Here is a 24,081-nt window from a genome sequence, read left to right as displayed (position 1 = left end):
GTGAATCTTGTTCTTATCTATCATGATCATTACTACGGACATACGGTTTTGTGTCTGTCTAGTTAATTTTACACCAAGGTCAGTTTGACCTTCCTCTTCCCAGTAGACTCCTCGATCTCATCCGTGATCCGCACCTGTACCTTCTCGAAGAGCTCCACGCTCCTGTTCACCTCTCCCTTGACATTCAGGACGTAATTCTCCGCGTCGAACTCGGCATCCGGCTCCGGCGTGGCCAGATCCCGCAGCCTGATCAGGCTCTCGATGCCGAAGCGTGGAACGAACACTACGAATCCGTTGGAGAAAATCTTCATGATGAATCCCTCCTCCACGATGTCCTTTCCTTTCAGAGCCTGTCCGACGTAGTACTCGATGGAGGCGCGACCCGCCATCTGGGCATTGCGATGTCGGACGTTGATATTCTTGCACACGCCCTCCAGCTTGGACTTGACCTGCAGGGACGGGTCCAGAGTTTCGTAGTCGATGGCGGCGGCGAGCTGACGATGAGCCTCGAGGTCAGCATATCGACGGATGGGCGACGTGAAGTGCGTATAGATCTCACTGGCGAGGCCGTAATGTCTGAACTCGGGGAAGGCCTGCGTGCCGGCGGAGAAGTACTCGGCGGACATCATGCATCGCGTGGCCATGATCCTGACGAGCGTGTTGAAGAAGGGTTCATTGGCATCTACGCACTTGTCGAGCGAGTCGGCGAGGGCCTTGGAGCTGTCGGTTCGCAGCTCGAGGCCTCGCTTGACTTTGAGTTGGTTGCCGAGCTCTTCGAAGTTCGTTTTCGGTGGTGCGGCATGGCGACGCAGGAGCGCAGTTTGTGGGAATGCCTCGTAGTTCTTGCCCGCCACGCTGATGTTGGCGAGCAACATGAACTCCTCGACAAGGGAATTGGTGTCGAGCAGCCTCTTGGTTTGGACATCAACAGGATCGGAGGTCTCGGACTCGGTTTGGACCTTTACTTCGGGAGAAGCAAGGTTGAGTGCTCCTGCATCCATACGCTTCTGCTTGAGCTTCTTTGATAGCATCAACAGCGTCCGCATCCCATTAGTGAGGTCATCCTGCTGTGACTTATCGTCTATCCGTATCTGGGCCTGCTCATAACTGAACGCTTCTCGTGACCGAATGACTGACTTGGTGAAATTGGCAGAAACGATGTCGGCGTCTGGAGTAATTTCCCACAGGACTGAAAAGGCGTAACGCTCGACGTAGGGCTTTAGAGAGCAAAGGTCGGTTCCAAGAAGCATCGGCAACATGTCGATACGTTTGTCGACAAGGTAAACGGTCGTGCCTCGCTGGCTAGCCTCTTTGTCCATGGCATTATTAGGCTTCACGAAATGTGATACATCTGCAATGTGCACTCCGACGTGGAAGTTTCCGTTTGGCAACTTGGTGGCGTGTAGAGCATCGTCGATGTCAACGCAGCCTGGTGGATCGATACTGCATACAAGCAGATCACGGAGGTCCTTTCGATTCTTCCAACCCGGGTCATCCGTGCTTGCTGGCACTTTCCAATCGTGCCCTTCAGCCGGTAAGCAATCCAATACTGTTTTCGGGAATGGCTTATACTGGACGTCCCATTCCAAAAGAAGCGCTTCCGTCTCGGCACCTTTCGATTCGAGTTCACCAAGGGATCGAACGAAATGGCCAACGGGATAACGTGAGTCACGGTCCCATGAATCGATCGTTGCTAGAACACGCTGTCCCAGCAACTCTCCAGCCTGACGGGTCTTTATGCGGATTTTGGGAATGCGCTTATCCATGGGGACAAGGAATACAGTTTGTTGTTGGCGGCTTGACTTTGAAGTCGATCGGACTGAGTCTCTGTCGATGTGGCCTACGTACTGTCTCCAATTACGCTTGATGATTCCCACCACTCGAGCTGTTGGCTGCGGTCGGCCCTCGGCAGTCTGTCCATGAACACGCTTGACCTCCTCTTGTAGAGCCTTTCGCTCTCTCTCCGATGTCACATTTTCCCCATCGTCGGCTTCAGCATTGTCGTTCTTGTTGACGGTCTCCTCCTCGATAATTTTGGTAGATGGCGTTTTCCACAGATCTTTAGGGAGAATTTCGACAACTACAACGTCCCCAGAAACTGCGCGATTGCTGTTTTCGCGGCCAAGAATCAGAAGTGATTTGTCGAAAGCTGGAACGTGGACGGAGCCTTCTAGGTAGTTGTATGGAGAAACGTTGAATATGCCTTGATGCAAAGTCCCCGCCTTAACCCCTGTCATCATCTTCGATATGCTATAATGCTCAGAGTAGAACATTTCTGCCTTCTTTGACCGCACCTCTCTCTGCTCCTGGGCGGCACTGATCATATCGAGGAGCTCATCTGCATTTTCAAGTCCAGATACGAAATCCGACAAGGTTAGGGCGGGGATCCCATCGGCTTTGGCTTTTCTCAGGTTGTCCCGGTCGTCTGTTATCATGGCTACAGATGGGATCCTCTTTGATAGTGGACTCTTAGCGGCGACTGCTGCGGCGATATGCTGGTTATACCATTGAACCGCCTTTCGGACGGCACGATCGTTCCGATCATTGATGCTTTCACCGGAATCACGCGTGACAAATGTCTCTTGTCGAAATTCGTTGAAAAAGACGTAGAAGCGTTTGCCTTCATTCTTGGTCAAGGCAATGAGGCGGTGATAGAGAGGTAGTGACCGGTTCTTGACTTCTTCCAGTACCGTCTGCAGTACGATAACATCGTGGAATGCTGTCTCTAATTCAAAAAGGTCCATTCCAGTGAGGAACGCATTCGTATCTGGAACCAGATATTGGCCATTGGGGAATTTCTTTGACCCAGCAGGAGTATCAGAAAGCACGAACGGTGAAACTATTTCGGTCAGCCAGTGTCCTGTCACGTGAATTTTCATGCAAACCTTTCTGTGAGTAATCTGTAGGAGCAATCTCAAGACATGCCCGGCACAGATTCGACGAACATGGTATATCTTGCCGCAAGTAGACTTCTCGGACAATCTTTTGGACCTTGCCACTCTTTGTTGAGCGCACGTAGACCTTACTGGAAAGGTTCGACTGTCCCTGATCTGCAGCAGTCGACCGTTTCAAAGAAAAATACTCCATTTCTGATGATATAAATTCAGAGCTGGAGAAGAGTGTGGCGTTTGTTTCGTAGTTGGTGTTTGTATGAAATTCTCAAAGTACGCCAAGATATCGAGGTCAGCGTGATACGCTAATCCTATAGTAGATAGCGCATAAACACTCTTTCCTTATTCAATACACATTTCTCTCCCATGAGTAATTGGACAAGACAAAATTGAAGCATTCATGGAATTGCCATATTTAATATCTCATAGAAGCTCTGCGGAAATTTATCGACAATCAGGACGTAAGCTGTACTGCTGCTCTGGGTGTCCAGGTGTACTGTTTCGTCCCAGGGCTTAGATGGTCAAAGCTTCCTGGATGACGGAGGACCAGCTTGGTGGGCCGTGATAGCAACCCATCACCGACCGCAGTTGGTTTCCAACACCATCTCCAGCGCCTCCCTTCTTCTTGCTTGTCGACGCGGGATTGTCACAGCTCGCCCACCATGTCTCTAGACCCACCGACGTACCTCTCCTCCATTTCGAACAACATCCGCGCCCGTCCAATCTCATGGGAGGGTGCAGTCCGAGCGAAGACAATCACCGAGGAGGACCTTAAAAAGATCAAGTCAATTGACAAGGTGCGCAAGGAGCAGCGGAAGCAGACAATCGAGTCCGATGTAGATAGCTTCGTAAGCCTGTTGCTAGGTGGCAGTGGGTCACAGAGCATATTTGAGGCAGCAGCAAAGCGACAGGACATCATTCATTACATGCTCGTCTTGACGGGTGACTTGATCGAGGGTATGTGTCTTCTATAGACGTCGAGAAGGTCTAAAAGCATGCATTATACTCAGCTAAAGATCATCTAGATATCCCAGCTCTGACCTCTGCGCTCGTACAACACCCAGCGCCATTCAAGCCTTTCCTCCCGCTCCTCAAAGCACCAGCCAAAATCGAAGACTCCACTCCGCTCCTGACCTCATCCGTCCTATCCAGCCTTCTCTCGCACGCGCTCACTCAGTATTCAAAGGATGCCTCCCAGGTAGATGAGGCGCTTCCTCCACTATACAGCTACCTCTCCTCGCTTGTGAAGAGCAACGATGCTGGCCTTCAGGATATTGCTGTTCAGGAATTCTCCGCAGTCCTTCGTGACAGCAAGTCGAGACACCTGTTTTGGAAGCAGAGGAAGGAGACAGTGGACCCGTTATTCGATATATTGCGCGCGGCATCTGGTGCATCTAAGGATACGGACTCTGTACTCTGGAGTGGAGGAAGCACCAGCGGCCGTAGTGTCCCTGAGGGACTTGCTGGAGGAGTTGGACTCCAACTTTTGTATCATGTTTTGCTGGTCATTTGGCAGCTTAGCTTTGAAGGCGAGCTAGTTGGCGATGGTCTTCAAGAGTATGGTCTGTTCTTCTCCTTGTTCTCATACATACTAACATACTCCCAGCGAGCACGATATTATTATCCTCTACACTCATCTCCTCCGAGTATCTCCCAAAGAGAAGACCACCCGTCTACTTCTCTCCACTCTTCTCAACCTCCTCACCACCAACCGCCAGACTCTTCTGCCAGCATCCACCCTTGCGCGTCTCCCAGCACTCCTCAACTCTTTAAAATCGCGTCACCTTGCCGACCCTGATGCTCTTGAAGATCTCGAAGCCCTTAACGAGCTATTGGATGAGTACACCAAGACCCAGACCACCTTCGACGAGTACGCCGCCGAGGTACAGTCTGGACATCTTCGCTGGTCACCACCCCACCGAAACCCTACCTTCTGGCGAGAAAACGCTCGCCGCATTCTCGAAGAGAACAAGGGCGAGCTTCCCCGTAAGCTCGCGGAGATCCTGTCCAAGCCTTGGGAAAATGATAAGCAGGTTCTGGCTATTGGCTGTAACGACGTGGCGGCTTTGGTAAAGGAGGTACCCGAGAAGAGACAGCAGCTCGAGAAGTTGGGATTGAAGGGACGGGTGATGGCGCTCATGACAGAAGCGGATGAGAGCGTGAGGTGGGAGAGTCTAAGGGCTGTCGGCGAGTGGCTGAGATATAGTTTTGATTCGAAGACTGAGTTGCCAGTGAGGTAGATAGATGGTATCGACGGAGCATTGCTAGTTTGGTAATTGTCTGTCGGCCATCATAGGCAGGGCGATGGTGCGTATTGTGTTTCCATGTCAGTATTTCGCTGTTGACTGCAGCATTTGGTTTTTATGTATCAAGGGATCCCCAGAAGAAATAGAAAGCCATCAACATGACAGCCTTCATCTACTTCGGCTTCGTATTGTACGACTTCTGCACTAAAGGAGTGGTCTAGCCATGACCAATCTTTCTGCACCCTCTCTGAACAAATATTGAATCTGGAACTACTATCCCGAAACCATGCCAGGACTTGAAATGATTAGACCTACACAGCATGATGAGATACAAAGACATAATGGACATACCGCTCAGCCTGAGGAAATAGATATTTATGATTATATTTGCATTTAATTATGGATAGTCCCTGTAGGGCAAGGCCGCTAGAATCAACTATGCTCGATTCTGACAAAAGCCTCTCTCCCATCAATCCAAGTCCCTATGGATCTTGTTCCGGGGACAATTTCCACCTCTCGCATCACGCTTTCTCCTTTGACTTTGTCGGCAGTTCTGTTCTCGCCATCCTCCCCACTCTCAGATGCTGAATCACCGTCAATTGAATCACTTGCACCAGTTGCTGGCATCCAATCCCCGGTTTCCCAAATCAATTTGCACCTCCGAGGTGCGAAACCATAATGTTTCCCAACCAAGCCTAAAACCGTGTATACAGTGCTCGATCTAGGGATCTCGATCTCGAAAGGCGCCCCCACAAGCTGCCCACTGTCGTCCTTTCCCTGATGAAAAGAAATTCGCATCAACCTTGCAGCTAGCGAATTCGGATTCACCGCGTTGTCTTCGCGTTTGATGACCGGCTCGCCGTACTCCTCACATAGTTCTTTGTATCTCGGATGTGTCGCCAAGATCTGTTCCTCTTGATTTCTTGGGGCGAAGGTGACCTCTCGCGCAATAAGGGATAAGTAGTACGACTCCGCGTTCAAACGTTCCTTGTCTGTGATGGGGCTGTAGTTCAATGTTTTGAGATTCTTGAGTCGTGCGAGTGTAAGCATGTATCCATCTTCGGCGCTGAGGGCGCGACCATCGGCTGCCCGGAGAGAGTTGTACAGAGGGTTGTGCGAAACGCGAAGGGATGTCAGACCTGGGAAGATGTGGACCAATTTGTCGATGAAAGCCCATGAGGATATTTCATTATAGGATAGGTCGAGTTCGGTTAGTGTTGGAGAGAAGACTGGCAATGCATCGGTATTTGTAACTTCGGAAATTTGGTTGGATTTCAGGACGAGACGTCGCAGGTTGGGAAGTTTTGTTAGGGAAATCAGGTCGGAGAAGGAGTGGAAAGAGTTTTCTTCGAATGTTAGGTCTGTTATCGTTGAGTTGAGGATGTCGTCTGTGAGGGTGGTGTAGAAGTTGCTCGAGGCCACGAAAGAGGTTATTTGGGGGAATAGATTGGTGACTTCTGCAACCTGAATTATGTGAGTTAATCGGTCATGACTATGAACCAAATGGATTACCTGGTCCCATGGCAGGAAATTATCCTCCATCTTGACGGCTTTGATGTTTCGAAATGCTGCTCGAGCTCGTTCTTTTTCCGTCTCCGTCAAAGTGGTATCCCGAAATCGATTGCCACTGCAGCAGGTATCAGTAAAATGCAACCAAGTTGAATATCAAAGATTACATACTCGACTCTCAACGATTTCAACTTGTCCAATTGCTCGCATATCGAGACAACTTCCCTCCATTCTTCGAACAAGTTTCTACTCAGGTCCAATTCAATGACCTTTGGACAGGCATCGCTGACATCTTTCAGACCAGTAGGCCAACCATTCCATTCACTGGGGTTCTGAGATTCCTTCCGACTAGCAACAGGTCGTGACATGCGTAAGCCGTCCAGGATAACGAACTTCAGCTCGCTCAGCTCCGCTAGCTGCTTCCGAATCTTATCGAAACCAACTTCCTCCACCTCCTTCCCACTGATACGTACTGGGCGATTCTGTTGCACCAGTCGCTCCTTCTTATCATTTTTCGTCACAAAGACAACTTCAACGTCCGGATCTTCAAAATCTTCACTGGCATACTTTGCCTTCAGCGCCTCAACAAACGATCTGGACGGGTCAGGTTTCCGTGTTGGTCTTACGAATGATCCTGCTGTCGGATGATTCCTCACGCCTAAATCAACATCAGCTTACGTTCGGCGTTATCCAGTGTATATATAATGCAACAAGATGATGCCTTGTTGAAGAAAGTTTACTGTACATTGGAAGTATCTTGTGCCCGCATGTTCCCCAGAGTGCTTCCCTCTTATTGGGTCATCCCATTCAACACCTAGCCAGGTTCCTTTTGTGCCTTTGACCTCGCCGATATAGCGAACAGTGCAAAGTCGCTCATCAAACGAGAGTCGTTTGCCGATGTAAAACTCGGATGCCATGCGGTTGGTATCAAACACAAAGATTCGACGTGCAGTCAAGAATTGAACAGTTTAACAGCAATATCAGCCTTAATGCTCTGTGGAATCATCTAGTTCTTCCAACTGGAATATATGGTACTGGAGAGAAGAAGTTATGCCTAGAGTCACGTGTCATTTCACTAACCCCTGCGCGGCGTTAGCGTGGTGGCCAGCGCATCTTGCCTTCAACTTCATCTCTTCGCGCTCCAACGTATCACCATTACAACGACCTATATCTTGTTTCACAGGTACGAAAAGAAGTTCTTCTTGTTTGAACTATCTACATTATCCGCCTGCACTGAATCCATACTCAATTGAATCATCAGGTCTCGGCCATCTCCAGTTATGGATTATCAGGTAAGCTTGCGCCAACCATTTTTTCTCTGAAGTCAGCTGCTCACAGTCGCAGAACCGAGCAGGCTCGAAATTCGGAGGCGGAGGTGTCGCCTCATCCTCTGCTACCAATGCCGATCGTCGCGAACGCCTCAGGAAGCTTGCGCTGGAAACAATCGACCTTGACAAGGACCCTTACTTCTTCAAGAACCACGTCGGTAGTTTCGAGTGTCGTCTCTGTTTGACCGTTCATCAAAATGATGGTTCATACCTCGCGCATACCCAGGGACGAAAGCATCAAACAAACCTAGCGCGTCGCGCTGCGAAGGAACAGAAGGAAAACAAGGGAAACGATGTGGTGCCAGGCTTGCTGGCCGGAGTGCAGGTCAGGAAAAACGTCATCAAAATCGGAAGGCCTGGCTACAGGATCACCAAGATTCGCGATCCGGTGACGCGTCAGAATGGCCTGCTTTTCCAATTCCAGTTCCCAGAGATCACGGCTGGTACGATTCCTCGCATGCAGTTCATGAACGCGTACCAGCAGCAGGTCGAAGAGCCGGACCCGAATTATCAATACTTCATCGTGGCCGGCGAACCCTACGAAACTGTCGCAGTGAAGTTGCAAGCTCGCGAAATCGATCGACGCGAAGGCAAACTCTGGTCCTGGTTTGATGAGGACAACAAGGAGTACTGGGTTCAACTTCTGTTCAAGACAGAGCGTGACGAACGATATAGTGCAGTCCCTGGTCTGGCTCCCGGTCGCAAGTGATGCGCTAATGCAATCAATGTCACTCAAAAGTCGGAATTGTGCATCGTCAAGCAAGAGGGGGGCGGGTTGACTGTCGATCAAGGTAAATCCCAACGATCGTGCAGCTGATTTGCATTTTGGTTTTCTCCAGCGATTTTCACCAGCATCAACCACAATGAGGAAAGGAGTTACACGGCGCTCAACGGCATTGTTCTATCCGGGTCTGTTATGACTCCATCGGTGTAGGTAGCCCTCGTAAGAGCGATAATGAATAAATTAACCTCGCATGCTAAAGATGGCATTCAGGACGCTAGTTGAGATCTGCATCCCGGCCCGCTCCATCTGTGAGAGGTGAGACCTCACCTATCGAAAACCTGCTTTCAGAAGTCGAAGCCTGGACAAGTGATAGGTGAGCTACTTGCTGGGATAGAGTTCTGCATTACCCTCTCTATCCATGCTCTATGTGTGGAGATATCTGTCTTAAACATATGCCGTTCGCGATTCGCCGCTAAGGGATTGGAGTCTTCCTTCGCCTTTCCGACGAACGCCACCACGTTTACTCAAAACGGCATTGACCGCAGTATTGTAGCAAACTTCGGGCGATGTACGCGTGATTGCTCTGGCGGTTTGACCCCGGTCTGCGGTAGCTTTGGCGCCAGCTCGTCCAATTGATGATCGAGAATGCAAGGAGGGTCATCTGACACTATCTGGACCTGTTCAACCGACGACACAAAGACATACTCCCATCGACATGATATTACGCCGTTATCGAAGATGTTCTGGTCGGATTCCACTATGCGCCACGGCATTCACGCCCCCTTAATTGCCGTGTTAAGGCCTGGCCAGACTGGGATACTGGTAAATGCGACATCAAGCCTCAAGGATGAGATTTAGTTCGGGTTTCTCGACTGTCAATCCAAAAAGGGATCTATCGACCTTTTTGAACATTGGCAAACTAGACTAAAGCTTTGCGTGGGGTGGGGCTGTCACCGTGACACTCTACAACAGGGATGCGTTCCACCGCTCAAGAGCTTGAATGACTTGCGGACAAAATCTGCGAGTTCCGCTTGCGCCATTCATTTGGGCACGCCTTTTCGACAGTCCATATGCCCAAGAGCTTCCTTTGACGCGCGTGCAAGCCTCTCCAACGCCATGGAATTTCCCCCTAATTTCATCAAGATTCCTGCGTTAAACACCACTAAAGGCACCCTGGAACCGTTGCTAAGTGCAAAGAATTCTCTAGAGCTTGTCCGTGACTTTGCATAATCCACATTCCTTAACGACCGGAGGAGAGTCGAAGGGAGTACCCCTCGGAAGATGCCGGTCGACTGGAAAGTAGCACTGCTTCACCGCCAAAGCTGTGCGACAAAGGCAAACAATCGATGCCGAAGGCGACCCCGGATCAAGAGTCCCCACCACTGCACATATGACCTATTGTACGAACATTGGCCAAGCCTATCTTCCGTTTCTTCGGTATTTTGAAACAAGCTTCTACAATACCTCACTTCCGACTGGACGAATCGAAATCATGTACAGCCATGGCTTTGCGTTCTGCCTCGCGTTCTCACCAAGTCTCCGGAGATGTAGATGTTGTGTAAGAAATTGCCCCCCGCCCAAGATCCCAGGATACCAAGACAAAGCACCCAACCTATTGTCTTGTTGACAATGTGTGCATCAGATGATTATGAATGCAATGATCTTGCCCATCAATCAGCGTGCGATGTCGCCACGGCATATCGTGGAGAGTCTAGGCAGCCGTACTCGACCGTTTCGATTGCCTGTCAACTTGCGTCATTGGTTGTGCGGGACGGCTTCGGCCTCCTGCCGACCGCTGAGTCACGATAAGAGACATACACTCTGTGGCGCATATCTGGACTATAGCATGGAATCATTCGGATCGCTAGGCCACCAATAAGGGAAGTGGCTCCAGTAAGCTATTCTTAATGATATCTTGACACTTAGGATCTATTACAATCTCATCCGGCCGAAGCTTTGGTGTATATCAAATTGGAGTCTCAAAGGAAGCCTCAACGTACTCACAGCCTCCTCTAGCTGGCTTTTCTCGTAATCCTAAGGCCCATCAGGTCGCAAAGGCCGTTCCAATTTGCCCCTCCATTACTTGGAAAGCTATTGGGAAACTCGGTGGCCTGATATTTGGGCAAGGAATAGGTCGAGGAGGCAACTCCATTGGCAACGACAGGGATGACATGAGAGCCACTGTGGCCACTTCCAGGACTTCAGCTTCATCTGCTCGACATTCTTCCATTCTAGGCATCGTCCATCTTTGCACATGCCGTTTCTCCAGATTGATCCGGACCCTCATACAAGGAGGGGCAAGGGCGGGCTTTAGCTGCTCAGATATCCCAAAACCGACCGCCTGCATGTCTCATTTGCATGAAAAATGTTCCAGAACATCATTATCTACTGTTTCTTTGAATGTTCGTGAGTCAGGTAACGATGACGATCTTTCATGGACATTAAACAGATTGAATAGATGCAGAAGTCAAGGACTTACGGGGTTTGTATCCTTTCATCAACGGCGCAATGGGACCCTGCAGAAGGAGCATATGACAAGAGTTGGACTGAGACATACGTCCCACGGTTGCACAGCCTCTCTTGAACGTGCCTTGTCTACCCAAAGTTCATGACGCGTTGAACGCCTAGCTAATCCCTGAAACTCGACGATTCTCGATATGGATCATCACGAACTAGTAGCGCTATCGACACATGCGAACTCCCGGACGCATTTGGCACCATGTTCAGCTTTACATAATTCGGCGATAAGTCTCTTTCAATCATCTCTAGAGTTTAGATTTAAGCGATTTGGGTTTAATGATCCTCGGCCACATTCGATAATGTTTGACGTTGTGCGAGGATCATGGCGTTTCAAGCTAGGACGCGGTGGTGGCGCTGGGTGTGGTGCGGAAGCGATGCAAGATACAAGCATGTACGACGGGCGCAGATCGATTCAGCACGGGGCACCACCAGTCACTCATTTCACGAAGGGTTCAAATCGAACCAAGACTTCCCTTATGGGCGGAGCGGGACGACTTGTGGAACGGATCGTCGTCCAAACTTCGATACCAGAGCTTGCTCACACTTATTATGCCTATCGGCTCGGGAGAGCAGGGACAGTACCGCTTCTTCTCGCCGAGGTGTGTGTGTGCCCATAACCATTGTGCAGGGAAGCAAGTCCCGGAACGACAGAATCGCGTCGTTGTTTGTTGATGTCGCTCAGCTGCCTGGCGTCGTAGTCTCCCAAACCTTCCACCTTAACAAGGCTTGCGACATATCCGCATTGGCGGTTTTGGGCATATAGACTAGCGGCAGCAATAACATGACAGCAACAGGTTTTTTCTCATCCCCCGCCGAAGCAAACTCGGATTGCGCATTATCCCCATGTTTGCAAAGATTGGCCGGCCAAGTTTTGTGATCGCCGCAGACGAGCTAGGCGCAATTGGAACGGGATGGACGGGCTGCGGGCGAGGAGAAAAAGGATTCAGTCTCCATTATTGAGTTGAGTCGGAGAGCGGGCACTATCCACCCATCTATCGCCTTTATGGACACTAATAAAAAGCGGACTTCTTCATTCGGCTGCTGCGGCAGGCCTGGCGGGCGGGCAAGCATTACATGAGCATCGCGCAGAGGCTCGAACGGCGCTATAACCAGAGCATCGGCAAGAGGACGAGGACGGAGTCAGACGATACGAATGAATTTGATAGAGCGAGGGCGATGAAAGGGTAGGAATCCAGGATGGATGGGTTTGAATGCATAAGCGGCCGCCTGGTCATGCGTGCGCCCAATCGAGTGCGTGCTAGGCGTATGCACCTCTGAGGCTGGGCATTGGATTGATTCGCGACGTCTGCCTGCTGACACCCCCCCCTTCTCCACCCCAAAGAGCACAAGAATAGAGCAATTTTAGTGGTGGACGTCATGAAGAAGGGAAGGATGCATTCGATACCCTGCATGCGTCCACGGCGTCGCATCGAAGCGTTGCCAGGATAGGCGTCGTCGCAGCTGAGAGATCAAGCAAATCGAGCGAACGGCCGAGCAAGAGTTTGGAAGGACATTGATTTGGGGCTTGAGTGGACAGATAGTCGGTGCAGAACGAGCATGGGTCGGAGACCAGGCCAGCCAACCAGGCAGACGGAGAAGCAAGTAAGCAGGCAGACAGACAGACAGAGAACGAGAACGATATGGCATCGCATCGCATCGCATCACATCACATCGCCATCGAACAGGCATGGAGCATACTCGAAGTTAGACTTGGAGTCGGCATTAATAGGAGCGGGCCGGTCGATTAATTGTGACCTGTGGCGCGGTCTTGGCTCGACCGATAGCTCGACTCCACTATCGTACTACTGTGCTATTTACGCGCGGGCAATATTGGACGGGCGGAGCGAGCGATGCGGTCTATGAATATGTGCCGTATCAGTCTGTCTGAAGCAGTGAACGGGTAATGCTCTTAAATTACAGTATACCCAACAAAACATGAGGAGGACGAAGGGGTGATCGGTAAAGAGATGTCGAACGTCACGATGTGAGCAATGATACCAAAATCTGATAACGACAGAAGCAGCAGCAACAACAACAATAGCAGTAATAATAGCGACCGACGATGGCGATTAACAAGCAAGGAGGCTGGAGTGCAAGTATTAGCAGACCTTGTCTTGTATCGAGATCCGAGTCGGTGGAGCCAATTTACATTGCAATACTATCAAAGCGCGCAGCCTGCGCAGAGCAAGCACTTTTCATGCAGGTCATCCTCTCCACCTCCACACAGCGGTCAACGCACTCCACTGTCCAATGTCTGATGCTGCCACTCTTTGCCTGTCCACCAGCCAAAGACGGCTCGCAGGAAATGCAGGCCTATGAAGGGGCCGCCCGTCGGCCACAGAAAAAGCCGTGCGGTATGCACATCTTCTGCAGCCTCTTCAATTCGCTATAGTATCATTCTACGTACTGCATATACATGTATGTACTCCGTACATGCTCTTTACACTACTGGCACTCCCGCCGACACCGCTTGCTGCTGTACCGAGCTGTACTGTAGAGATTTTCCCTGCATGCTCGGCTTCGTGCGTCGAGTACCCCGTATACACAATAGATGTGCGATTTCCTTCCCTTTTTGATAGTTATGGCCAAGTTCGTTTTTGTGGTAATCACTTGCGTCTACTTTACCCTGAATCTGCGACCAGCAAGATATGTATCTACATTCGGTACGGAGCGGTTGGTATCTAGAAAGGTTATGTTACGTAGCAAGTGCAACAATGGACCTAGGTCGTTATGTTTCTGTCTCTCTCCATGGGGTGGAGAAGCTGGGGTTCAAAGGTCTACCGTTGTCATTAACCAACCCATGTCCATGTTATGCCTATGCCTATGCCTATGCTCATGCAGATGCAGATGCAGATATCCACAAATTTCAGAGGTTGTCTCTAACTGCTCCGTACTGTGCAGTGTGTGCGTGATAGAAGCCGTCCAGAAATTCCCCATCCATCCATCCTGAATCCCCCATCCGCAGTAGTAGGAAAGGCGACAGACCCTTTTGCAGTCTGTTGTGCCACCGGTGGATATGGTTTCACGTTTATTGTTATCATTGTTCTTGTTGAAAGCGTGGAGGGCTCCCGCATATGTTTGATTCACTTCTATCAATTCATTCATCATTTTTAAACATTATCTTTCTTGTATGCTTCTATTTGTATATGTCTTTTGAGGGGCAAAAGATTGCAAAACCGATTATTGTAATTCTGTTCTGTCTACAATCCCTTTTGTGCAGTACGGAGTATCAATACGATCCCGTCGGGTTGTGTCTGCCCTGGTCATTGTTACGTTCCTGTAACCCTGTTACCACAAGTGTTAGCACTATCGTTACCCTTTATGGTCGCTTTTAGGTCATCGTTCATATCTCCTAGCGTATGTACTGTCCACTACTACTCCGTCGTGCGTACTGATCGAATTGATCCTCGCGATCGAGTTCCTGTCCCGTATGTACTAATTTGTACTGACAGGCCCGCGGCCGCCGTCGAAGCCAAGCGCCATATATCGATTAGAGGAGCAGGCGTAAAGCAAAATACGGAGTACCTAGAGCAGGGCAGATCAGGATTCCCGCCCGGGAGCGTCAATGCCCATACCCATACCCATGTCCCACTGTCCCACGCCCATCGAACCCAATTCCAGTCCGAGCATCATCATCATCGCCATAATCGCCGTCGTTATTGTCCAATAATTTGATTATTATTGCATCGTCCGTCCGCCCGCTTGCTTCGCTCGCTCGCTCACTCGCGCAATAATAAGATTCACAGGGTGTCCGATTCCGTTCGCGTCAGTGCACCACCGCACCTTCCCATCCACATCCACCCCTCCCTCGAAGGCTTCCCCCATTTACCCCCCAGCCATCATCCACCCACCAAAACCCCTCCACCAGCCCTTTTTCCAGCCTTCCCGCTCACAGTGAACCCAGAGTGAACACCCACACACATCCACAAACCAGGCCTCTGAGCTCTTAGCCGCGAGCGCTGTCTCTCCCTATTCACATCGTCTGGGGTACCCATCACACACCTTAGTTCATATACGTATGTGCGCACCCTCGAGGGCTCGGACGATTAGACGATTAGACGATAGACGACAAACGATAGACGACAGGACAGCCCAGGCTGCCAGTCTGCCAGTCATCTAGCATTCATCATCATCATTATCAGCACCAGCAGCAGCAGCACCAGCAGCACCAGCAGCAGCCATTGTTCACTGGGCAAGCGAAGCAGCGCGCCTGTTACTTGAACGGGGTTTGGTACGATAACGGTACAGTTCAGTACGGTACGTGTTCGTTCATTTCAAGTCGTGTTGTCGTTAATCATTTCCTTTTCTTCCCATTTCTCCACGCGTTCGATTGTAACATTTGTCGGGTTTCATTGCTTGCCAACGATTGATTTGATTGATTGAGTGAACTGGATCGACTCGTCGTTGGCACTGACACTGGCACTGGCACGGCACTGGCACTGGCATTGGTACGGGTACGGGTACTTACTGGGCCTACTGGTTATTACTGGTACTGGCGCCCACACCCACCCACACATACACCCGCTTCGGTCCGCATACACGCGCACCGCCCTATCTTATTGCGACGTCTGGTCTGGTCTGGCTGGCCTGGCTGGCTTCAACAACCAACCCCCCATCCCGGCGACGGGAATCTTGCATGGTGGGTGGGTGTTGCGGGCCCCAGCGCAGTTCCTCTGCTGCAAGTCACTGTCGTCGTCGTCTCTGGCCACGAACCACGAACCACACGCGGCGATCCGTGGACGACAGATCACAGACCACAAACGAAACCCTTACTTGTGCTCCGTACTCCTACATTGCATACTCTGTGCAGCGGCACAGGCCAGAGCAGCGCAGCTCGAGCCAGGCTGGTCCAGTGAGTGTCACAGCATAGCACAGTGCAGCGCAACAATCAGTGCACTTACACATAATTCGTTCATCGTCTGTGGACGGCGGATTGTAATTTGTGTGTACGGTGGAGGAGAGATTCGTCGTTCGGTCCTTTTCTCCTTGTGGCTGCTGCTATTCTTAATCCTTATTGTTGTTTGCCGCAATAAGGTACAGCACCATTCGGAATCGGGCAGCACTTCCCTATTACGATCACAACATTCCTCTCTATCTGTTCTTGCTCACTCGCACTCGCCACTCTATCTACAGAGCAAAGGATATCTCAACCTATTCCTCGGGCTCTGGCTCTGGCTCCGGCTTGCTCTCTATCGCCTCTTATCGTCTGGATATTGGTACGGAGTACTGCAGCAGTAGTTACAAATTAACAAACAAGATTGCGCACCGTCCGCCCTTTCTTTCCGTTTCCGCCGCACGCACTCTATCAACAGTACTCGTTCTTCACATCCTCACACAAACGTACGCACGCACGCTGCACGCACGCACGTTTGTCGGTGACAGAAGGATTCCCCTTTCGGATGATGATTATTCCCTTCTTGGAAGCATTTGTCTCTTTCCAAGAAACGGGGTTTGACCTTGTCGCCTCGCCGAGTTGTGGTTGTGGTGGTTGGGAGTTAGTTTGTTTGGACTAGCTAGCCGCCTTCGCTTACCCTTTGGGCGACATATCCTCCTCCACCAGTGTCCCTTGGGGCCTTCCATCGTCAGTCCGAGGGTCGTCAATCGCCAGTTCGTCAATCATCAGTTTTACGGCCGGTGTTTACATCTACTTTCCTTTCTCTTACTCACTGCTTTCGCCAGTCATCCTATCAATCAGTCACTCAGTCAGCCAGTTGCCCAATGAGCCAGTCAGTCATTGATTCTTTCATGCGAAATCTCTCAACTGGACGGACTCTTTCAACTCTCACATCATTCATTCCCGACCCTTGGCCAATACCTGTACGGTGTACATACCCATACCCTCTCTAGCACCCATATCCTTACCCATTATCCTTGTCCACTACCTGCACACATATTCACGTGGCACATTCACTTACGCCATCTACTATTGCCATGGGCCCACATTACTCGTACCCTCGTACCCTCGCACACACTCGTCCCGTAGCTTATTCTCTTGTTCCCTCTCGTTCTCTGTCCTCTCTTCTCTCTGATTGCATTATTATTGCTGCATTATTGCATTGCTGACTTCTCACTTGGTCCTTCTTAGTTAGCTATTTCCAGCAATAGCCTCCTGCCCATCATAGACACCCTTGCCTATTCCACTCTACGATTCTCTTGTCTTGTCTCTCTGCCTTGCTGCTCCTCCAGCCTTGCGGATCAGATATACAGTAATTGTAGTAGTGAGTGGATCCTTGTCCCGCATTGCCGAAATTCCTCGTCTACCCAAGCCAAGGCGTTGTAGTAATCATCATCCTCCATCATCCGTGGACCGTCACCCATCACCAGCATCATCCTCTATCATCCTAATTCTCATCCTCCTTCCACATATTATCAGGGAGAAGGCGATCAGCATTATTGCGACTCGTCACTCGTCATTCGTCATCGAAGCTTAGCCGCAAACCCGCGCTAATTCGAAGGCCTCATAATCCCATTATTCCATCAAAGCACCAAAAGGCAAACCAAACCGGAACAGAACAGGCCAAAGGCAGAGTCGCAATCGAAATCGAATCAAATCGAATCAAATCAAACCGAGAACCGAATCAGCAAAGACCGAGGAGCCAACGAAACGACACTAAACCTACGGAGAACCACCATTAAGCTATTAACTCGCAGTCTCCCACTAATCAATTCCACTAGTGCCGCTACCGCCAAACGCACTAAAAATTACTACGCTCTCACTCTTTTCTTTCCATTTCCCGGACCCAAGACGTCTCCTTCATCCACCCACCTGCCACCCCATCCTTCTTTCATCATTCAATTCATTCATTCATCCATCAACACATCCCTCCCCCCTCCCCATCCATCACATCCATCCATCCATCCACCTTTCATCATCCATTCCCCCCTCCCGCCATCACTCATCCCATCACCCACCCATTTCTACCCATACCATACCATACCACACACACCTACCACACACCACACTTACCCTTACCATACCATACCCATCCATCGTCGTTCATCCCATCTTCTTACACAGACATTTCCACTCCACAGTCTGCACACCCACTCATACACCCGCACGCACGCACACGCACGCACACACACAGACATACACGCTTCACACTCTACCCTAACTTCTTCTTCCCACATCCCAGCGGTTCCTAAACCACTACCACCCCTTCGCCTCCGCCGCCGCCGCCTCGACGCCCAGCCCCAGCCTGACAGCTGCTACCTTGCGACACTCTGTCGCTTGAGAGACTCTCTCTCTGTGTTTGCTGGCTATCATCTGCTTGCCTTCGACCCTCTACATACTAGGTAATCCTATTCTTATTCTTCCCCCATCGGCCACAGCCCGTGCGACCACCCCTTCCCGTCGACCTTGCATCTTCCCACCCTTTCGCGCATCCGGTTCGCGAGTCCCCCTCCGTCGCGCATTACTGGACCTCGCTCCCTCCGACTAGTCTTGACGTTTCTTGACGCTCGGATCGAGCAGTTGTTCCCAGAACAGCGCCAAGGCTTCGGGAACGCGCAGCTACTCCCGCGTCCACACACACCGTCCTCGCCGTGGATCCCACCACCACCACCACACAACCACAAACATCATCCATCCATCGCGACACATCGCCACCGCATGCTTCTCCCGCGCCGCACTTCCCCTGTTCGTTGCTCTTAGAGCACTGCGCTTACATCTCACAATAGATATACAGTCTCCATTGGCCTCGTGCTTTGCGCGCTGACCGCCCGGAGCTGCCCGTGAGCTCGGCCGCTCCTTGCGACGCCTGGAATGTACTCAATGCATCCCGTACAGGCTATGTCAAACGGCGGTATTGGGAACGGCATCATGGATACGTCGGGGACTATCAACCCAGCAGCGCTGAATTCCGCAGGTACGTGAATCAATGAGAATAATCGGAAAACAGCGGCGTCTCTTTTCTTTCAGTGCTCGACGCAACACATCTCAGAGCATTTACTTGGAGGTGCAAAATTACGATCGTCATTCACGATCACCGTCCTCTAGGACGGCGTGGATGTGCGCGATCACGCGCGATCGCAACTGTTACATCCGTCGCAGCTTCCCGTTTCTAAAACCGTTCATGTGCTAACTCGCGTTCAACAGGCGCGCACGGGAATCAGTCACAGTCGGTGGCACAACAACAAACACGGGGAATTAAACGCAGTCGTTCCCCAGATCACAGCTTTGGAGATGCGCGACAAGGAGAAAATGGCGATGGTACGTTGCTAATACGCCTTCAGCGCGATACAGAGTGCGACGAAGATGAGATTTCATCGTGTTGTATCTCGTCGCATCAACTCGCCGCTGTAGTAACAACCATGCTGACGATTTGAATAGATTTAGATGATGGCAAACCACGAAAGCGCGGTCGCCCGCCCAAGCCAGGTAAGATCCCACACTCTGCAAGTTCGAGCAATGTCTCGCAAGTACTCCCACCAACAACCCGCGCAGGTCCCGCCCCTCCTGTACAGACACCTCAGATACAGAACACTGCGATCCCGAGAGCTTCGCCCAAGCAAGCTTCTCCGCCAGCAAAACCCACTTATACGAAGCCTCCGGTCCTCAAGGCCTTGCCAACCGTAAGAGATCACACCACCGATCAATTGAACCCCGAAGGCGACGAATATATACCCCGCGAGATTGATGAAGCCGGTGAGACCAAGGTGACACAGCTAGGACATCCATTGGATGGGCGCGTGTACCGCTGCCGCACATTCTTTGTGCCTAACAGAGGGAAGAAGCTGTTCATGCTTGCAACTGAATGCGCCCGCGTTCTCGGATATAGGGATTCTTATTTGCTCTTTAACAAGAACAGATCTCTCTTCAAAATCATTGCCACGCAGCCTGAGAAGGATGACCTCATCCATCAGGAGATCCTACCCTACTCCTACCGGTCTCGCCAGATTGCCATCGTCACTGCGCGATCCATGTTCCGTCAATTCGGAAGCAGACTGGTTGTGAATGGCAGAAGGGTTCGTGATGATTATTGGGAGAGCAAAGCCAAGAAACAGGGCTTCACAGAGGAAGATGCTGCCGGGGAGAAGAGGCCAGGCGCCGCGAAGGCCAGAGAGGCTGCCGCTGCGGAAGCCAACCAGGCGAATGCACACAACTTGGCATTCGCACATCCAGGTCCCTACACTGGCAAACTCGAGCAGGACTACTCTGGCATGGGGATGGGTCAAATCCAACCATTTGGCGGCATCACCGCAGCGCCGGGGACCGTTCCTGCAGCGAACTCCGAGCCTTTCAACCACCGGACAACGGCCGACATGCAGCCACGAGACTACAGTGGCGTTCAGCGACCGAGACAAGAGATCTCGGGTGCACCGTACCAGGACTCGAGCAGGCCCAGTGGAGCCGGCGAGATCATGCAGCAGGCGGCTCAGTCTGCTGATTTCAACAAGCAACTAGAGCAGTCGCGCAAGAACCGCAAGGAGTACCTCGAGAACTATTGGGCTCGTCCTCATGAGCCCCCCGCACAACCTCAACGACCTGCTACAGCAGAAGCAGAGGGATCCCCTCAGGTCACCCAAGCGGTCCAGTCTCCTCATCTCCCTGCCGCAAATGCTCCCCTCCCCTCCAACCAGTATGCAGCGGTGACCGGAACTCCACAGAGGCAGCCAGCTACCTTGCCTCCGCAGTCTTATCGCCCGCCGTCCCATACACAGAACCCCATGGTACCCTCGCCCATGGCATCTCAGCATACACCTCTTCGGAATGATCAGATGCACAGGCGCCCTCCAAGCATGGGCCTACCACCCCAAGGCATGCCGCAGAGCCTTCCTCCGGCTGGCATGCTCCAGGGCCAGACACCAAGCCACGGCTACGCTCCACCGCACATGTGGGCACAGGGCCCACCACAGCCTTCGCCCCTCTCCCAGCAGCACAACATGCAGCAGTATGCTCAGCGCTCGGCCCAGCAGTCGCCACACCCGCAGCCTTCGCCTATGCACGCTTCACCTCAGCTTCACCAGGTCCAGAGCAGCGGCTCCATGCATGGTACGCCTGTCCAGCAGTACCAGACCATGAACCCCATGAATAATGAAGGCGGATATCCCCCGATGGGACAGAATCCCTATCAACCCAGCCCAAGCCCCCACCAGTTCATGCAACAACAGCAGCACCAGCAGCAACAGCAACAGCAACACCAGACGTCCGCTCCACAGCAGCCTGGCATGCCTGGATGGGCTCCGGGAGGGCAAGGGCAAGCTCCTCAGCCTGGCTGGCAGAACTATTGAGGCATTGCGTCATCTCCACATGTCGCTTGGCTCCTCACGTAGGTTTCACGGTCGAGGAAGTCTAACCGGACCCGCCCGGTATTGTGCGGTCTCGTTCGTTCACAGTAGCTTGAACGCGGTTCCTGCCTTACTCAGCAGCACTGGGAGACCTTCACGAGGAGGTGAAATCATGAATGGCAAATTGAACCAGTTTATTGCAATAGCATGGAGGATATCCATTTTTCTCTTCTCAGTCTTCATTCGCCCTACTTCCTTTCCCCATACATACCCTGTATACTAAGTTTACCCATTTAATCCATCGCCTGCTTCATCTCCACACGGTAGCTTCTCGGTCCACTCTTCGAGGCTTTTCGCAACGACACACAAGTACACACTCATCTCTCTCCGTCCGTCCACTCGCACACGGCCTTCAGGCGACGACTACCCTACGACGCATCCGAGTAATGTCCACACCCTGAAAAGTCAGCAATTACGAGGATAAAGAGAATGCGAGCACGAAGTATGTCCACAGCATGGCATTCGGGCACATCCTTAGTTTCATCTTAATATGATATTATTCGGTCGCAGTCTGCTTCGCCACGCAGTTGCGCCAATGGGACTGGTCATTGCAGTGGCTGCCTGCCATGCACGCAACGGGCCGTGCAGGGGTCGCTCTAGCGGTTTGACATATGCCTGAGCGACCGTTCCAGGGAGTGGGTTTGGACGGCTCAAGAATGTTTCGTCACTCTCGTTGCAAGCATTGCATTTACAGATCATTCCGAGTTTGTTCGTTTTGCTGGCATTTCCTACTGCGTTCGGACTTTGTGTTGGGTCGCATTGTAGGGATCTGCCTCACTATAGGGACTTGCATTGCATGGGTTTCGCAAGGGTCTGTTTCCTTCTCTGCATCACTCGAGTGTTAGTTTGTTGGTACGCATGGGGTTGCCTTCGGTCTTTCTTACCTCTTTCCTTCCACCTATCAAAGTTCGCCAGATTGTGCTATTTCTCCAATTACTCTTCTTTATTCTCTCTTTCTTTCTCACATCTACTTCTCACAGATCGTTCTTTATTCCCCGGAACTTTTCTACAATTCTTAATAATACTTTATCTTGTCTCTCTTCCTGAACTATATTCCTTCGCCTCTCACTCTAACACTTTTTCTAATCCCATGCACCCGGTGGTTCAGAGCGTCGTTGAACGGATTCCCCCCAATATTTGCCCAATTTTTCTCTATCCTCTCTGCTTTGCCATGTTTGTGTTTTGCTGCACCCTTTTCCTCCATCTCCAAATAATATCTTTACTCTCGCATGGTTTGAGGGGGGTGTCGGGGTTGTTGGTGTCGGTCTGTCGGTATTGGATTTCCAGGCCCCGCGGGCTTCGGAAGGATGGGGTTCTACAATCGTGACATTTTTCCAATCATACTGCTATTTATTGATTATCGGCTATATCTGCTCTTCTGAATTTGCTCGTGTGTATGTGTGTGTATGTGAGGCGGAGGCCATCCTGATATGTCTAACCCCTCGCTCTTACTAGTCGATCGATGTGACTCGATTCGACAATCTCATACAGTAGGTAGACAAATATTAACTGATGAGTACAGCAAGTAGCATTGTGCGACAGAACCTAACAGACCAGCACAGGAAAGAACGATATAGAACAGAAATCCGCCTCTTTTATTATTACTATCATAGCAAGGAAATAGACAACTCTTTTAGGGGATGTCAGGGCACCTCTATACTACATCCTCACACGACGTATGATGATTAAAACTTATCAATTCAAGCAATGACTCTATCGACGCATTTCTCTTGTAAATTACCCTTGATGTACTCCCTACATGCACAACATTAGGAATTGTTGCAACTACCAGCCCTACGACACCACAACCTACTCAGTACACACATGCGCAACAGGAGACTCAGACTACACATTTAAGCGCACGCCTATATGGCGTACAGCCTACAGGCACGCACACAGACGCGCGAAGCGAAGCGAAGCAATGCAAGGAGAAGCGAAGTGTCGTGTGTACCTAGGTAGGTATGTATGCATAGTTGGATGAATTATGCGTGGCTAGGCTAGCTAGCTGCGAGGAAGGTTCGTGGGTTGCGTCAATGCAGTGGTGCGTGTGTGTATGTGATGTGATGTGATGTATGTACGTCATGTAGTACAAGCACAGGCGTGCGCATGGCTGCGTGGTGGTGCGTGGTTCGTGTGTGATGCAGGGACGGAGGGGAGGGGAGGGGGAGGGGGAAGGATACTTGGTTTAAGGTTTTTGGTTTGATTTGAGGGTAAGGTGTCTGGACTGGTTATTTTAGGGGTTGGAAGCGGTGCAATAGGTAATTAGATAGAGTTTATTAAGTATGATGGTGTTCTAATATAAAGAAAATGTGTGCGTGTGTGTATATTGTATTTTGTTATTGCACGCTGTCTAGTAATAAGTACTAAGGTATCTATCTAGCTGCTACATATATTTTTATTTTTAGACAGAATAAGGCTCTGCGCCTGATAAGTGTCTACTTCCTATTAATTGAATAATTAAATAATGATTGAAAATATCTTCTCTTTTATTGCCCTCTTTGCTTCTTTCTTTTCTACAGGTTATGTCGTGTCTGTCTATGTCTGTCTATATCTGTCTATGTCTGTCTATGTCT

At 50.8% G+C, this 24,081-nt stretch overlaps 7 protein-coding genes across 7 annotated transcripts; 5 read left to right on the top strand and 2 right to left on the bottom strand.

Annotated features, from left to right (window-relative positions):
- Positions 1-2: 2 nt before the first annotated feature.
- Positions 3-3,137, bottom strand: BU24DRAFT_363926 (RNB-domain-containing protein). Its single transcript, XM_033524225.1, has 2 exons — positions 2,886-3,137; positions 3-2,839 (listed from the first exon to the last, which is right to left on the bottom strand). The coding sequence occupies exons 1-2, from the start codon at positions 3,085-3,087 to the stop codon at positions 69-71; spliced, it is 2,973 nt and encodes a 990-aa protein (XP_033387027.1). The 5' UTR covers positions 3,088-3,137; the 3' UTR covers positions 3-68.
- A 332-nt stretch (positions 3,138-3,469) lies between these two features.
- On the top strand, positions 3,470-5,512 carry BU24DRAFT_102286 (vacuolar ATP synthase subunit H). The gene is made up of 3 exons (XM_033520711.1): positions 3,470-3,848; positions 3,917-4,448; positions 4,498-5,512. The coding sequence occupies exons 1-3, from the start codon at positions 3,554-3,556 to the stop codon at positions 5,129-5,131; spliced, it is 1,461 nt and encodes a 486-aa protein (XP_033387026.1). The 5' UTR covers positions 3,470-3,553; the 3' UTR covers positions 5,132-5,512.
- BU24DRAFT_418210 (tubulin-specific chaperone E) lies at positions 5,500-7,651 on the bottom strand. Its single transcript, XM_033526929.1, has 4 exons — positions 7,392-7,651; positions 6,818-7,304; positions 6,650-6,764; positions 5,500-6,601 (listed from the first exon to the last, which is right to left on the bottom strand). The coding sequence occupies exons 1-4, from the start codon at positions 7,561-7,563 to the stop codon at positions 5,570-5,572; spliced, it is 1,806 nt and encodes a 601-aa protein (XP_033387025.1). The 5' UTR covers positions 7,564-7,651; the 3' UTR covers positions 5,500-5,569.
- Positions 7,652-7,791: 140 nt separating this feature from the next.
- On the top strand, positions 7,792-8,971 carry BU24DRAFT_418209 (putative splicing factor 3a subunit 2). Its single transcript, XM_033526928.1, has 3 exons — positions 7,792-7,829; positions 7,908-7,938; positions 7,991-8,971. The coding sequence occupies exons 2-3, from the start codon at positions 7,927-7,929 to the stop codon at positions 8,681-8,683; spliced, it is 705 nt and encodes a 234-aa protein (XP_033387024.1). The 5' UTR covers positions 7,792-7,829; positions 7,908-7,926; the 3' UTR covers positions 8,684-8,971.
- Positions 8,972-11,200: 2,229 nt separating this feature from the next.
- On the top strand, positions 11,201-12,078 carry BU24DRAFT_102036 (uncharacterized protein). Its single transcript, XM_033520709.1, has one exon. It carries the CDS (start codon positions 11,356-11,358, stop codon positions 11,833-11,835), a length of 480 nt encoding a protein of 159 aa, XP_033387023.1. The 5' UTR covers positions 11,201-11,355; the 3' UTR covers positions 11,836-12,078.
- Positions 12,079-18,983: 6,905 nt separating this feature from the next.
- On the top strand, positions 18,984-21,451 carry BU24DRAFT_430835 (uncharacterized protein; the record flags this gene model as incomplete). Its single annotated transcript, XM_033529835.1, has 3 exons — positions 18,984-19,086; positions 19,317-19,430; positions 19,551-21,451. 3 exons carry the CDS (start codon positions 18,984-18,986, stop codon positions 21,449-21,451), a joined length of 2,118 nt encoding a protein of 705 aa, XP_033387022.1.
- A 426-nt stretch (positions 21,452-21,877) lies between these two features.
- Positions 21,878-22,877, top strand: BU24DRAFT_102123 (uncharacterized protein). Its single transcript, XM_033520710.1, has one exon. The coding sequence runs from the start codon at positions 22,305-22,307 to the stop codon at positions 22,833-22,835; it is 531 nt and encodes a 176-aa protein (XP_033387021.1). The 5' UTR covers positions 21,878-22,304; the 3' UTR covers positions 22,836-22,877.
- Positions 22,878-24,081: the final 1,204 nt, after the last annotated feature.

Source organism: Aaosphaeria arxii (assembly GCF_010015735.1).
Source record: "Aaosphaeria arxii CBS 175.79 unplaced genomic scaffold BU24scaffold_2, whole genome shotgun sequence".
NCBI lineage: Eukaryota > Fungi > Ascomycota > Dothideomycetes > Pleosporales > Aaosphaeria > Aaosphaeria arxii.
The sequence above is the reverse complement of the archived record's forward strand: the minus strand, read 5'-3'. Positions and strand labels throughout refer to the sequence as shown.